We start from the raw sequence: 15,608 nt of genomic DNA on the forward strand, positions 1-15,608 counted from the left end.
TTTCTTCATCATCATCATCATCATCATAATCATCAATCTACCTCAACTGTGTAATTACGACAAAAAAGAACTTCCTGTTTGCCTGTTTTGAAAACAGAAATTATTTACTCCAAATAAAAGACTTTCCACTATAACCCTGTGTTCACACTGGCAACAGCAAAGCACAACAAAGTGGCTGAAAGTAATGACGTTCCAATGACAGCTGGGGATTTCTGGCAACAGGGATGTGTGGAAAGGGCAAGCATTGAATATTATCCATATACATTCCTGGGCAAAAACCCAAAATATGTAGCTTTTAACGACCCTCTATCATTTATAAAACAATTAGCAACTAAAACACCAACTGCTTATTTACTTCACTGCAGTGAACTGTTTGGGGAAAGCTAGAAGCAGATCTTGTGATATGTACAATAGTGAATGCACCTGTACCACAGTTAAGTATGGAAGAAAAGGTTTCATGCTGGGTGGAACCTTTTCAGACGCTGGTACTGCTGAGTTGCTTACTGTGAAGTCAATTAATAATAACGTCAATAAAAAGCTATCTACAGGTTTACCCACAAGGCTTAAACATTTAAAGAAATCAATCGGAATAGCTATCGCACACCAAGGTACTTTATCAGTCCGTTTAATTCTTGTTCATTTCCTGCCAATGATTTGTTGTTAACACCATTGAAAAGCTTGTTATTTTTAAGACAGGAAAAAAGAATCACTGAATTTAGACAAAGTAACCGTTCTTAATACTGTGTGTTTTACATTTTACTGCTTCAGAAAGAAACTCCAGTCCTGCATACTTTTGATTTTTCAGCATCTTCTAAGACGTTGAGATCTATCTTTCACACTGCAGACAACTAAGGGACTCGTACACATCTATCACAAAACATTCACTGATACAAAAGAAGGCAGCATGATACATTTTGAACAGGATTACTCACTTAAATCAGTAATTCTTTTGTTTTGGGGGCTATATTTAATCATTTATATTATAATGAAGTCTAGTTTTTATCTGGCAGTAAACTAAAGCTAAAAACTCCCATTAGTGACCAGCTTAGAGCAATTTAAGCAATGAAAGATAGCAACTCGCTGCGAGTGTGAACACAGGGTAAAGCCAAACAATGCTCTGTTCTTTTCTGAGTATAGGAAAACATGGTGAAATTCCTATATGTTGTGAATATCAAAATGCAACAGTATGTATGGAGTAGATTAGCAGATGAGTATGAAAAAAGGCCTGGAATTTTCCTTTATGGATAAAGCTTTATTAGTTTGAAGAATACAATGAAATATATCCCTGACTTAGTTTCTATTCAGATATTATACGCTGACTGATACATCTAGGTGTTTTGTAAATGAAAGTAATTCAGGGTACAAAAATATGACCACCGGGTTTATAAATGATCCATAATAATGTGCTAATAATCTAAAGATCTTGGTATGTCTTTCTTATAATGTCACCATTATAATTGCTAGTTAAGATAAGAAATCTAATGACTGAAATGTAATGAATGATTAAATGACAGATTTAATCAGATTAAACTGATTAAATGACAGATGTTTTTTAAAAACAAACAAACAAACAAACAAAAAAACAGACCATTTCAATCGTAACTGTGATTTATATTCACAGCAGATATTCACAGCAGAACTCCACCAGACAAAACACCACTCAGAAACACAACACAAAAAACAATTACACAACAGAAACATGGTCTCTAAGTCAAGCAAAGAGGGCTTTAAATCCGATGTGCACAACACTAAATTATTCTTCATTACCTATTAGCCCCTGCAGGCAACGTTGTACACACATCAACCAAAAAGAACAAAAAAAAAAAAAGGCAGACAGTGTTTTTAAACACAGTCTGAAAAAAAAAAAAAAAAACTACATGGTTGGCAAACACCACGGATTCTTGTCATAAACAAAACTGGATTGGCGTTATTTAAAAAAAATAATAATAATAAATAAAAATCATTAATTTGGCAAAAAATAGCAAATCATTCATTTAATCTAGAGACGCTAGAAACAGTCTATTGGAAGAGCTTCATTTGCTGCTAATAATCCCACATCTGTTTCACTTTCTTTTCAGTTTTGATGAGTTGAAATACATACAAAAGTGCAGATGCAATGTGTCATGGTGTGAATGGATACCATGACGATTATGAGTATGAGTACCATGCATCCTCTTTCACCGAAGTAAACATCTCACAGTAGGCAAGCTAATATTTTAGACCTGCCATGTATTCCAGAAGAAAATTAATGGATTGTTACTATGGTGTTAAGTAGTGGTGTTGGTTTAAAGACTTAAAAAGAATCGTGTTACATTGCACTATAATAGGCCAACAAATTACGGATAAAAAAAAAAGACTATAAATCATATGTGCCAAACAAGAATGCTTTTTAGACATCTTCGTTTACTTATGAAGAGGAGCAATGCTAACAAAGACGTAACTGTACAATGGCCTCTGTGAGACACAAAACGGTAATGCAGCAAGGCCGACCATACCAGAGAAACGAGTTTACCTTTAAAATGATCTCAAAGGTAAATATACTAGTGAAGACATAATCAGCATAGCCTAGGACCTGTGGAGGCAAGAGTCATAGCATTAACAATGCTTAGCTAGTACAAAACGTCAAGGCATGGAGAAGCAATTACCTTCAGTAGGATCTCTACTGTAAAGATAGCTGTGAAGGCATAGTCAAAATAACCAAGAATCTGTAAAAGGGCAACATGATAGTTAAGAACAGACAACAAAGAAGAGTTGGTGACAAATCTAATTTACAGAACATACTCCTCACCCCCAATGAAGTTAATCAGTTCAAGTTGGATATCTAACTGGAGCTATAAGGCTCATTTAGATTTGGTAGAAGTAATGAAAGTCGAACTGAAATACAGAGTTTTGCATAAGAATTCATCCCCCCTCTCTTCACTACATGGAATGGCAGAACCTTGAAATTCAGAGAAAATTTGCCTTTTCTAACTCCAAATGGGATTTTAGATTCCTTGCCCCTGTTCTACAAAGCCAAGCACCAATGTTTACCCTGTAAAAAGCTTCTCCCATCTGAGCTGTCTCTCCAGCTTGTTCAGTCACCCTTGGCTTCTCGGGTGCCTTCTAGACTAATGCCCTCATGATTTCTAAGGCTATGGTTGAGGCACTGGATATGCCCATATACCAGCCTCAAACCACAAGCACTGATTAAAGACCTACTGATGTGGTTCAGGACACAGTAAATGATATTTGTAGAAATGTACAAAAAATCAAACTGCACAACAGTGGAACACAAGTAGAGACCGATCCAACTGACAACAAATAGAACGATCAAAGATGGAATAACATCTTTGGTGGTGTGGCACAGAACTGTCAGGTGACACCCACATCATGAAAGGCAGCAATTATGTATCTTTCTTAGTGCCCTGTATCATCAGTTACTTGCTGGTTGTGTTTATACTGACATCTGTTAATAGCACACTCCCTAGGCTCCAAACCTGGAAGGCAGAAGTGTTCAAATGGTCAGTTTATCCGCTGTTAGAATCTACTGTATCTGCTACAAATCCATCTATTTAAAAATAATACTCCATAACTTAAACAGTATAAATAAATTAGCCAAAGAGCTCCAATGCAAAACTATAGAAAAACATGTTTACAACACAAAACAGGTTAAATCTGATTGACTACATTTAGGGTAAGTGGATAACGTTGTGAATTTGATTTAACTTATAACTTAGAATTCGATTTCAATGATCTGACCAATCTACGATGGGCAAGAAAGGTTTCTTAGAAAAGCTTTCTTTTCTGCCTACAACTGCATGAAGAAAGTTTATAAGTCTTGTGTTTTCAGATGCTGCTTTGGAAAGATTTCATGATGTTAGGACAACAATGATTAGAAATAAAATGTTAATAAAGTAAATGAATGCCTTTGAGCATCTTTAAATTTAGAGATATATGGGTCTAAATAAATTTGTAGTTCTATTACTCTTTGTGTATATCTGGATATACATATATATTTGTGACGTTTACAGGTATTCCGAAGGTACTTAAGGAAAGATCTTACGATGTTCCGAGCTGAGAGGTTCCGAATGGGGTCCTCGGCTGCCAGCGAGAAGGAGCTAAGCATGATGAATACGAGAGTAATGTTGGTGAAGACCTGGTGGTTGATCAGACGATAGCAGCCCATACGGAACCTGTGGAAATGTTACATACTGTTTATCTGTAGCAGATGGAAATTAAGCTGAAATATGAAGATGGTGATTGAGGGACAAAAGAGCCCAAAGATCACATTTACAGCATTGCAAAATTTAGTTGATTTTCATCGTTGTTGTGTTTCAAATTTAAATTTGAATTTTATTTGTCACATACACAAATATACACAGTGTGATATGTAGTGAAATGCTTCTTATGACTGTCCTTGATATAAAAATAGAGCCAATTAGCTCTAAGATAAAGGAATAAAAATTAGATGCAATAAAATAAAAATAGAACATATATGGTATATAGTGAAAATATGGTTGAAATTTTGAAATAAAAAAAAAATAGATAAAATATAGAAAGGTAGTATATATTTGTTTGGCTATAAAAAGAAACTGCATACAAGGAAAAGCAATGTTGATGCTTTAGGGGTGTAGCGTGGATGAGGCTCATGCGAGGATTGAAGGCATCATGAATTCTCCTGAGGATAATTCAGCCATACCATCCTGGCTGCCTCTGCCATGAGGTTCAGATTTGGCTTACAACAGCATAGAGCGAACATACTTCCAAATCAGCGTAGGTTTAAGAAACAAAAAAACCAAAGATCATGTTGTTTGAAATGAAGAGAAAAGCCCACATGAAAAAAAAACTAAGAGTATAAAGGAGCATTAAGTATGAAGAAGGAAAAAAAATGACCCCTCGACAAGTCTTCAGGCTTGTTTCCTTAGGTCTAAATATTCTCTCTAATTTTCTTAAAAATTCAAATCATGAGCTCATAGTATGTGATTGTGTGCTTGACTCACGGATTTGTGTGGCTGAAGATGAAGAAAGCGCTGCCCTCTGGAATAGGTGGAATCTTCTCCTTGAGGGTAAATTCGGACAGCTTCGGAGGACGAGGTTCTGATGGAACATCTGTGTCATCCTCCACATCTGGGCACGCACACACATACGGTATCAGGGAACACATCTTAAAGTATATTACAGTGTATATTGAATACAATCCATATAAACAGAAAGTACACCTGTAGAATTCACTGCCTCTCTTTCATCATCTGCTGTGTCCTCCTGTAATGCACCCTGTACGTCGACGAACACATGATATATTAAAAATGTTCATACGTTCGCCGAGAACATTTCTTTAAACAAACATTCTTATAAAATCTCCCAAATAGAACTACCTTCGTTTCTTCATCTTCAGCTCCTTTATCCTCTTCTTTCTTGTCCACGCTGCTTTTCCTTTTGAAAGAAACACCTCGGATTGTTAAAAGATTTACTTTATAATTGTAGTCACAATCTGAGTACAGATGTACGAGTACTATTAACACTACAGAGCATTTCAACACTACAGAGTGAAATTCGAAACATTTCTCATTAAAACACCTTCGGTAGATGTCTAAAGGAAGTGTGCAAGTCAAATAAGTATGTATTTATTCTATATAAACCCTGAGTTTAGTTTTTTTTATGCGTACATGTGAATCAAAGTATACAAGGAAATGCCTTAGTTTTTGTCTTTGTTAAGACATTCTTTAATTTCCCACGCATCACATAACCTTTATTGGTTAACCTTGAATATTATACAATCACCCAGTTTAAGTAGACACCGCTTTAAACCTAAACATCTTATCATGTAGTTATCATCCAAAAAAATCATGTGCAAAAAAAAATCATGCAGATTAACAGACATATTTAAGAGCTTTAGCTAATGTTCACAAACATATAGGCGGAAAAGTGGGATCTTTGTAACTTTTACTATGTTTGTTGGTACCAGATGGGCTGGTTTAATTATTTCAGATTTTCACCCACAACAGTCTACACAGAGCTGTGAGAAAAAAAACAAAAGCCATCCTGTGTGTGTAGGGTGTGCAGGTTGAAACACCTTACTGATAATTGAAATCAGGGTGAATGACCAGACTGGTCTGAGCTGACAGGAAGTACCCTACTGTGTAAACCGTAAAGACCTGGAGTTCTCTGTGAAAATCCCAAGAAAACAGCGGTTTATGAAATACTCAAACCAGCCCAACCAACATGTAAGCCATGGTTAAAGTCTCAGAGATCACGCTTTTCCCATTTTCAATGTATGATGTGAACTTTACCATAAACTGTTTACCAGTATTTGCATATTTTAAGCACTGTCCTGCTGCCACAGATGCACAGATGTTCCAAATACATTAGACATCATATGGTATAATCATATACAGCAGAATGTCTACATTGGTGAACTTATGTCAAAAAACTGACACTTCTCATAACACGCTAATGAAATTAGACTTTCATTTTTCAGAGTGATAAAAGAAGGTTTTAAGATTGCAATAGTAAAACACTTTCTCTTTGTTTTCCCGGCTTAGTTCACTAAGTGAATCGAAATACCTGGCTCTCTTCTTCCTCCTGTTCTCCTCCTCTTGCTCTTTCTGTGCCGAGTTCAGGCTCTCTGCATCAGCCAGGTTGTCCACCGCAATGGCCAAGAATACATTCAGTAGGATATCTTATACAAATAGTCAAGAATAAAACACAGAACTAACCTTCAAATCACATGTGATAATAAATAAATAAATAAATTCTGAGAGTAAAATCCAATAATCGTCCTAAACGTGTTGCAGGAAAAAGTTAGATACTGCATATATTTCCAGGAATCTAAAGATACACATATACATATAGAGTAACCTGAAATGATTTCATGCTCTGTTTATACTACAGCACCATTTCATGGCATTTGGATCCATCCTTGAATGTCTGACATCACGTGTTTGATGTTTTCTGCAGTAAATGAAAGTAAACTGAAGTCATTATTATAGGCATGTCTGTATTTAGATCCTAATTCATGTCATACACACAAGCTTGTCAAAAATCTGAAATTTACTGCTGATCATCAGTTTAATAATGTTGTTAAGGGAAGCTTCCTACATTCAAGGTCTAAAAACAAAATTAGAAGAGCTTGTCTCAACTAAAGGCCTGGAAACTGTGATTACAAAACAGATGGACTTCTTACATTTTCTGTACTGTATATACTGTAGGCCTTCCTCAAACTGCCTTTTCATTTCAGCTTGAGCAAAATACAGCGTCTCAAAAAGAGAGATCATATTTCTGTTTCTCATGTTTCAGCATCTCTTCACTGGCTTTCTACTTCATCCAGAATTGATTTAAAGCTTCTTATTTATGTATACAAAGCTGTTTTTTTTTTCCTTCTTCATTACTTTATTGAACTTCTCCACTCTTACTCTCCAACCAGAAAGCTAAGATCTTGTGAATAACAACTTCTAGCTGACCCTCTACTATGTCATACTATGACAAAATGGTGATGGATGCTTTTCTGTGGTTGGCCCTAATTGATAATGATCTTCTCGTTCACATGAGGTCTCCAATCACTGCTGTCTTTAAATGTGCTTTATGAACAAATAAATGAATTAATTAATTTTACTGATTAACAGAAGCTCAGGCAGGGTTTCAGGGTTTATATTAATCACATTAATGCGCTGGCTCTAATACGCCATTATTTCTATACTAACTACTCGCATGTCCAGTGCTCAAATACACAGATTAAAACCATGTTGTATATGTTGATATAGCGACAGTAAAAGTGTTGTTCATTAAGCATTTCTGGAAGGACTCTCCAGTGTCAGCACTTTTCACAAACCTCTTTGCAGTTTCTCGGAAAAACAAAAAGACAAAATATTTTTGTGTCTTACTTATTTAAAGGAATAAATAGAAAGATGACTAAGTGAACGACATTAAGTTAAAGGTTTTGCATTGTAAAACTGGGGGTTAAGAAGATCGAAACACTTCAAGGCCGTACTGTTATTGAAAATAACCAACTTTGGCGTCACACCAAACTGTTATTGTCATATTCGGCTACAAGAAAATGTGTTCTTCTTGTCCTTGGACCTCGCTGAAAGGATACAGTTTCCACAGATGAAAAGAATGATGAAGTAGATGCACACCATCATGCCTGAAGAGGAAGGTCCTCCATATGCCATGATCCCATCATACATCACAGCGTTCCAGTCCTCACCTGTCAGGATCTGAGACCACACACAGGTTTGACTTAGCATGCTTCTGAGAATTATTACACTTAGGGGCTTTTTACACCTGGTCACTTCATGCGTTTTCTGTGATCAGATAGCTAATCGATGGTAAAAAGACCAGGTGTAAATGCCCTCCGAAACAGTTTCGAACGGATATAAATCCGATCGTTCAGTCCACTTCAGGAGGTGGTCTGGGACGCATTTCAGATGAAACTGGACAGGTGTAAATGAATGTGGTTGTTCAAGCCACATACATCAGCGCTATACTCCTCCAAAACGGAAGTACGTCACTCGCAGGTGATCTTACACCCAGATGTCTCGTTGGGTCTTAAAATGCACTGCTGCCGGCAGTGCAAATGCAGCAAACAGTAAATGCTGTTTATTGTAGCATAAACGTCGTAACGAGTTGTTTCGTCTTCTTTTTGGTTGCATTCTGAAAACCGCATACACCAAAGCGTGTTCCATTTCAATTACCCAGAAATGTGGTAAAATATATTTGCATTTTGGGCGGGGGTAGAAAAATCGGACTGATATCCGATTCACCAAGACGCATTTATGTGGCCTTTATGTTAAAGGAACAGTTTTAACAAATCAGATAGCTATCGGCTCAGAGAAAACACATGAAGTGACCAGGTGTAAAAAGCCCCTAAGAAAATGATTAATGTAACCTAAAAAAAAAAAAAACCTAAATCTAGCTGTAACCTTAGCCTAAGTAACCAAAAATAATATTTCATTTTGTTTTCTACTGTATTTGTCTTTCTATTCTCAATATTCTACCTAAAGAGATTGATGCAGCTGAGCTTTAATGCTTTATTCCTTCTAGTTGTTCTCTCACCTCAAACGAATCAGGTTTCTGAACTGATTCTCTGGAATTTTGCCTTAATCCCTCTGCCAAGCTGTCTTCAACATTATTATTTAGAATGCAATTCATATTTCTAATCGTAAATATTAGTTATGGTTGTTTGTCTTCTAACTTTCCAAAACCATGCATTAATTGCAGGACATAATGTACATACCTTGCATCAAAATTCAGTAATGGTTAGACAGAGCAGCAAATCAGTAGGTTAGCTTAAAAAAACGTACACTAGTGGGCTGTTATAGAGTGTTATAGAATGAATATAATAAAACATGTACAGAAAAGAAGTATCATGGAAAGCACAGACCTTTTATGTGACGCTAACGTACACACACACACACCTGAAAGACAGTAAGCAAGGCCTGAGGAAAGTTGTCAAATGTGCTTCTTTTGGTCACTGTTTCATCAAAGTTGAATTTGCCACCAAAGAGCTGCATGCCCAGCAGACTGAAGATGATGATGAAGAGGAAGAGCAGTAGTAACAAAGAGGCAATGGACTTCATGGAGTTCAGCAGAGAGGCAACTAAGTTACTTAGAGATGCCCAGTGACTGAAGAAGGACAAAAAAGCAAAGAAGAATTTAGAAGATGGATTATTTACACACTGTTGTTATTGAAGTGCATCTGTGGGAAACCAGCTAAAATAATGAGGAAACACTTGTTTATTGTTAATCTTGTTTTGATAAGATTTTTATTATAAAATGAGTGTGTGTGTGTGTGTGTGTTTATTAACTATATATATATATATATATATATATATATATATATATATATATATATATATATATATATATATATATATATATAAAAAACAAACATTTTGTCCCCCTGTAATGTCAGGTACTTGACAAAATATGACAGATATCTGACTATATATATATATATATATATATATATATATATATATATATATATATATATATATGAAATCTAAGATATATTACATATAAAAAAAATCAAGAATACCTAAAAATACAAATACCTAAATATAAAAATATGTTAAAAACCTGAAGAAACAATTTTTTTATTTAATAAAAATAATTGAAATTTATTTTAAATTGACTGACTTTTACAATTTATTAAATTCTATTTTGAAAAACATTTGCATTTCAAAATACAATTTCTCTTTAAATTAAATGAAAACAAATGAAAAATCACAACAACATTTAAAAAGTTATTTTAAACGCACACCATTCATAAATGATAATAATAATAATAATAATAATAATAATAATAATAATAATAATAATAATAATTCACTATGAATTATTTAATACGAGGAAACTAATAGGACAGTAAGTATGATGAGGGTGAGTAGTTTAAGTTTAGACAGTCTAACAAACAAAACAGTTGAGGCCCAGATAAATTTATTGAATAAAGCTCACTCACCGGGTGACTTTAAAGATGCGGAGCAGACGGACGCAGCGGAACACAGAGATGCCGAGAGGCGACATGATCTCGAGCTCTACAAGGATGGTCTCCACAATGCCGCCGCACACCACAAAACAGTCGAAGCGGTTAAACAGGGACACAAAGTACGCCTGAAGGCCCAGGCTGTACATCTTAATCAGCATCTCGCAAGTGAACATGGCCAGCAACACCTTGTTGGCTACATCTGCAGAGAAAGTGTGTAGTTTTATCGGTTATGAACAGATGACTTCTTTTTCATACCTTTATGACGGTTTAGCTCAGAAGTCGTTTATTCTGTATCTAGACTTAAATATAAAATCCAGTATGAAAGATATTCTTTATAAGCAACATAAAATATGATCTTCAGTTACATCCATGGGATTACAAGTTTTTGGAATTACCCACAATGCCGATTGTCTACCTGCTGGAAGTCTGGAAGTGAGATTTAACCCTCACTACATTATCTAAAGAGAGTGATAAGGCAGCGCTTCATCTCAGCACATCATCTGTACACTCTGCTCAAACATATCAACTTCCGGATCTTCAGCTGAGCCGATTCTCGGTTGTAAATGTGAAGCTGTTCTGAATGCTGGAGTTTCGAGTCTGACCATCGTTGTCTATACTACAATACTTCTACACTGGATTTCTCATTAATATGTCCCTCAACGTGGTGAGTAATAAAAGAAGCTGATGCTACAGTATGTCGTATTTAGGAGCCAGCAGCAAAAAACATACTTTTTGTCCCCCTGTAATATCAGAGCGGGAGATATCTGACAATTTCTTCCAGGAAGATAAGAATTTTCCTGCAATAATAATTAAAAGAAAAAACCTCCTTGCCAGCCGTTGTTCATTCATCTATTATGAGTCCCATACTGTATTGGTATAAGATCCTAAAACAAAGCTTGACCCAAAGGCAATGCCATTTGGTATGATGAGGGTAAACTAATTTAGCTGTGCTTGTGCATTTGAGTACCTTGTACTTCAGTGAGCCAGACAGGCTGTTTGTAGTGTTCAGACGATATGGTGAGAGTGTTCAGGAACACCAGGACGATCACCAGCCAATAGAAAGCGGTAGATTTCACTGCCGCTCTGCACTTCCTGCGATAGAACCTGTTCCAGCGTCGCCAGCTACGGCTAGAGAAGGACGGAGACGTCAGTTTGATGTTTCCTTTTCAGTAGGGATAAAAATCATGCCACATTTCGCGATGGGTTCAAAATGAGAGTGAACTGATGCTGTAGATCTGTGTGTGTACTCTGTGTGTGTACTCAGAGTATTGTGTATGATGACTTAGTGGTCAAGTGTAATTGAATGAAGTAAAAGTGCACGGTATATAAAGTATGCATCACGAAAAAAAAATACGAGTTGTAAAACTACACAAACACCGGCATGCAGAAAATGTGCATTTTGTTTTGACAGAGAATGAAGATGAGGCATGCAAGGCTGAGGTTGAACACAGCATAAAAAACACTTACTTGTTTACTGACCTGAACTTTGACTTAGTAATTTTTTGACTGAAAGAGTGACATAATAATGCGGTTATTATAACACACTTCAAAATGCACTTTATTAAAGGACACTGATTTAAACCACAACTCAAAGATTTACAATTTGTTCGAATCTTTATTAAAATGAAGACAATAACATTGTGAGGATAAAACACTTTCTATAAAGCCCAAATTCATAAATCTTTAGAAATCTGATTACGTTTAAGCATTTTTTTATAAACTCAAAGCTTTCTAAAACTCCTAATAATGCGCTATATCGAATTCCTTGGTAACTTCGAATCATGCTGTAATGCAAGTGTCACTATTGATTATAATGCTGTATGCTGTATTGTGTGTGTGTGTGTGTGTGTGTTACTGTCCTTTTGTAACAATTTAAAACACCCAGTTTATTTGTAATGAGATGTTTCATTCTGTTTCTTTTTTTTACTGCTATAATCTGTCCGTAATGTTTGCACTGTATGTAAAGTCTGGGCATGTTTCTTGCATCACGATCATTTTCATTTAATTTGTTCTCTTTGTGTTTCTTTTGTGTACCTGTAGTTGAATTCGCCTTTATCTGACAGTGCCCGTATGTAGTGTTGTTTTTTTTTGTCTGTATGTGATGATTTTTTTAAAGAATTGTTCCATTTTATGTGTTTTTTTTTGGTTAATATTTGTTTTTGTTTTTTTTGTTGTTGTTTTTTGTATTTTTTTTGTCATATTGAACTAATTTTGTCTGCATGTATTTCTGTGAATAACTTATTTCTCTGCATGTTTTTTTTTTTGCTTTTAGTAAACAATCATTTTTATTTTGGCGATGCTTATTTTGTGAACAATTCATTTTGTTTTGTTTTTATTTTGTTTTTGTGAACAAAGGTTTTTATTTGGCCTGTTTTTGTTTTTAGTAAACAATTGTTTCTGTCTATAATTTTTGTTTTTATAAACAACTGCTTTTACTTTGTCTGCAAGGCCTGTAAGTTGGAATTAAGTGATTTGTAATGTAACATTACTTGAAGACAATACCAGTCAGTATTTTCGATCCCAATACAGACACAAAAACACTTGTATAAATTGTCTTAGGTTTATAGATAGTATTTGTTTTTCTTTTATTGGTAAAAAACATTTACAAGATATGCAGCATAATTGGCTGACTGGATAACTGCATATATAGCACCTAGTTAAAAAGGTGCTAAATATGTGTGCATGTGTGTGTTCTTGCCATTTCTGTAATTAACCTGAAATTAAGTGCTTCTTAATTATATTCTTAAACATGCCTAATGCATTCAGTGATGACATTTTAAATGTTATTTATGTTTTTGTAATTATTAATAAGAATGACAGTATTCCTTTAATCATTCCTGGCGTTATTAGCTACAGAAATGATGTACTACACCATATGGCATTATGTCATTTGTATTACAACACGGACATCAGTAATTAGGGAATTATTTATAGCACTGGATTAAAACTTTATGAGGATAGTTTAGGATAATTTATGAATTTAGGCTTCCTAAAAAGTGTATTGTGTGTATGTATGGTATTTATGGTAAAAATAAATAAACAAATAAATAAGTAGATAAACAAATAGATAGACAGATAGATAGATAGATAGATAGATAGATAGATAGATAGATAGATAGATAGATAGATAGATAGATAGATAGATAGATAGATAGATAGATAGATAGATTAAAATAAAATAAAAGCTTTTTAGGAGCATTGAATTAATATGAATGTAAAAGTGTCATTATTATTATTATTATTATTATTATTATTATATCTAACTCAGCAACTGAAGAGTTAACTCTCAGTGCCAGTCCCAAACCCGAATAAAAATGGGAGGGTTGCGTCAGGAAGGGCATCCGACCTAAAACCTGTGCCAAATCTAATATGTGGGCCACGTGATCCGCTGTGGCGACCACGAACAGTACGCAGCCGAAAGAAGAAGGAAAAGAAAAAAAGAAAAAAAAAATTATACTCTATTTTCATGTTTGGAGTGAACAAAGAAAAGTGTATATATATATATATATATATATATATATATATATATATATATATATATATATATATATATATATATATATATATGTGTTATATAAGTGTTTAAAAAAAGACACAAATTTAGCAAACTGCAAGACACGTTTTGATCAAAACCGTTTCTAAAAGGTTGTTAATTCTCACCAGACGGGTCCACAACAGCAGATCTTGTCGTCATCTCCGTTTGGACTGTCTGTGTTAACAGACTCGGCCTCACTGGTTGGCATACTCGCTGTAGAAAAGAACACACACACCCACACACACATACACACACACGCAAAATCACACTGCAATACAAGCTTTATACTTCAGTATTACAGAAAAAGACCACAAAGACCAGCATTTCCATCCAAAATATTAAGCAGTAATAAATATCCATATAAGGTAAACAGAGACAACTGTAAGCACTATAACGTGAGCCCTGTCAGAAATCTAAGACGATCTGCAGAGCTGTAACTTGCCAAGCTAAGACGAAAAGACCAAACAGCAATCTGCCAGAGAGTAGCATATGGTCTAGATGGCACACACTATTCATGCCGACCATGTTGAGTAATTACACTAAGAAATTCCATTCATTATTACAATTATTTTTCTCTCTCTTTTTTTTTTTTTTTTTTAAATCAAATCCACCTCTGTTTCGCTGTGTCACATACACACACAAACAAACTCAGTTGGCAGGATTTACCCTGAGTCTCTGTGGACTGACTGAACCAGCCAGACTTCCCTGCCTTCTTCTCCTGGGTGAGATCGGCCATCGTCACCCCTTTTCAGTTTACACGCAGTTCATGCATGCAGGCAGTGGGGGGAGACACAGAGACAGAAGAGCGGAAAGAAATGCCGCTATCAGCATCTACTGGTTAAACACACCAAGCACTTCAGAGCAGAAAGAGAAATGCAGAAGGGGGGAGAAATTTGGGGGAGAAAAAAAAGGATCCTTTGGGTGTTTGAGAGAGAGAAACAGAGAGAGAGAGAGAGAGAGAGAGAGAGAGAGAGAGAGAGAGAGAGAGAGAGAGAGAGAGAGAGAGAGAAGGAGAGAGAGAGAGGGAAAAGAGTATTGACAGACAAAAGCAAAACAGGCCTCTGTTAAGAGCAGCGACTAAAATTCAATACAAGAATGCTCCTGAGCCATGTTATAACATTTACTAGTGTGAAGCTTAAAGGGACACAGCAAACGTTGGCGCAATCACGTGGCCAGTAGAGATAGAGACCGAGAGAGAGAAGGAGAGAGAGAGAGAGAAAGAGAGAGAGAAAGCAGCATGCACACATACACGTTGTTTATTCCATTAATACGTATGAAAGCCAGGTCAGAACTACAGTCTTGACAACACGGATACATTACAGTAAATGTCTGGTATGATTAAGTGTAGTAGTCGGTGGAATGACAGTCCATCTGATCTATTTCAGTCACACTTCTGCTCTTTCCTCCCAAATAACAAATCTACATCTGTGCTTTTATGAATATTTTAGTATATAGAGTGTGAGGTTGGAAAAAGGTTTTGGAAAAAAAAGGAAAACACTATGTTGTGTTGTGTATGTTATTGTACTCGCTTTTTTCTTTTCTACACAGAACAGGCTTAATCAGATTTCATAGTTCTGAGCCAAATAGTTGGAGTTAAACGGACATTGC

The 15,608-nt window shown here is 35.4% G+C and overlaps 1 protein-coding gene across 36 annotated transcripts in view; it reads right to left on the minus strand.

The window, feature by feature from the left end:
• The window catches only part of cacna1db (calcium channel, voltage-dependent, L type, alpha 1D subunit, b), a 116,954-nt gene that overhangs the window by 26,982 nt on the left and 74,364 nt on the right, over positions 1 to 15,608 (minus strand). For 13 of the 36 annotated variants that reach the window (XM_047800048.1, XM_047800067.1, XM_047800046.1 and 10 more), the window contains 14 exons: positions 14,667 to 14,744; positions 14,126 to 14,213; positions 11,933 to 11,971; positions 11,433 to 11,593; positions 10,439 to 10,664; positions 9,393 to 9,600; positions 8,072 to 8,192; positions 6,544 to 6,658; positions 5,355 to 5,412; positions 5,199 to 5,253; positions 4,980 to 5,106; positions 4,043 to 4,172; positions 2,646 to 2,705; positions 2,513 to 2,572 (listed from right to left, as the gene is read on the minus strand). In XM_047800048.1, the coding sequence (XP_047656004.1) occupies positions 2,513 to 2,572; positions 2,646 to 2,705; positions 4,043 to 4,172; positions 4,980 to 5,106; positions 5,199 to 5,253; positions 5,355 to 5,412; positions 6,544 to 6,658; positions 8,072 to 8,192; positions 9,393 to 9,600; positions 10,439 to 10,664; positions 11,433 to 11,593; positions 11,933 to 11,971; positions 14,126 to 14,213; positions 14,667 to 14,744 (1,526 nt within the window). The remainder of the gene's footprint in view (positions 1 to 2,512; positions 2,573 to 2,645; positions 2,706 to 4,042; positions 4,173 to 4,979; positions 5,107 to 5,198; positions 5,254 to 5,354; positions 5,413 to 6,543; positions 6,659 to 8,071; positions 8,193 to 9,392; positions 9,601 to 10,438; positions 10,665 to 11,432; positions 11,594 to 11,932; positions 11,972 to 14,125; positions 14,214 to 14,666; positions 14,745 to 15,608) is intronic. The other 23 variants (XM_047800052.1, XM_047800062.1, XM_047800060.1 and 20 more) reach the window with 11 other exon arrangements.

The sequence above is a fragment of the Tachysurus fulvidraco genome, chromosome 14 (genome assembly GCF_022655615.1).
Source record: "Tachysurus fulvidraco isolate hzauxx_2018 chromosome 14, HZAU_PFXX_2.0, whole genome shotgun sequence".
Lineage (NCBI taxonomy): Eukaryota > Metazoa > Chordata > Actinopteri > Siluriformes > Bagridae > Tachysurus > Tachysurus fulvidraco.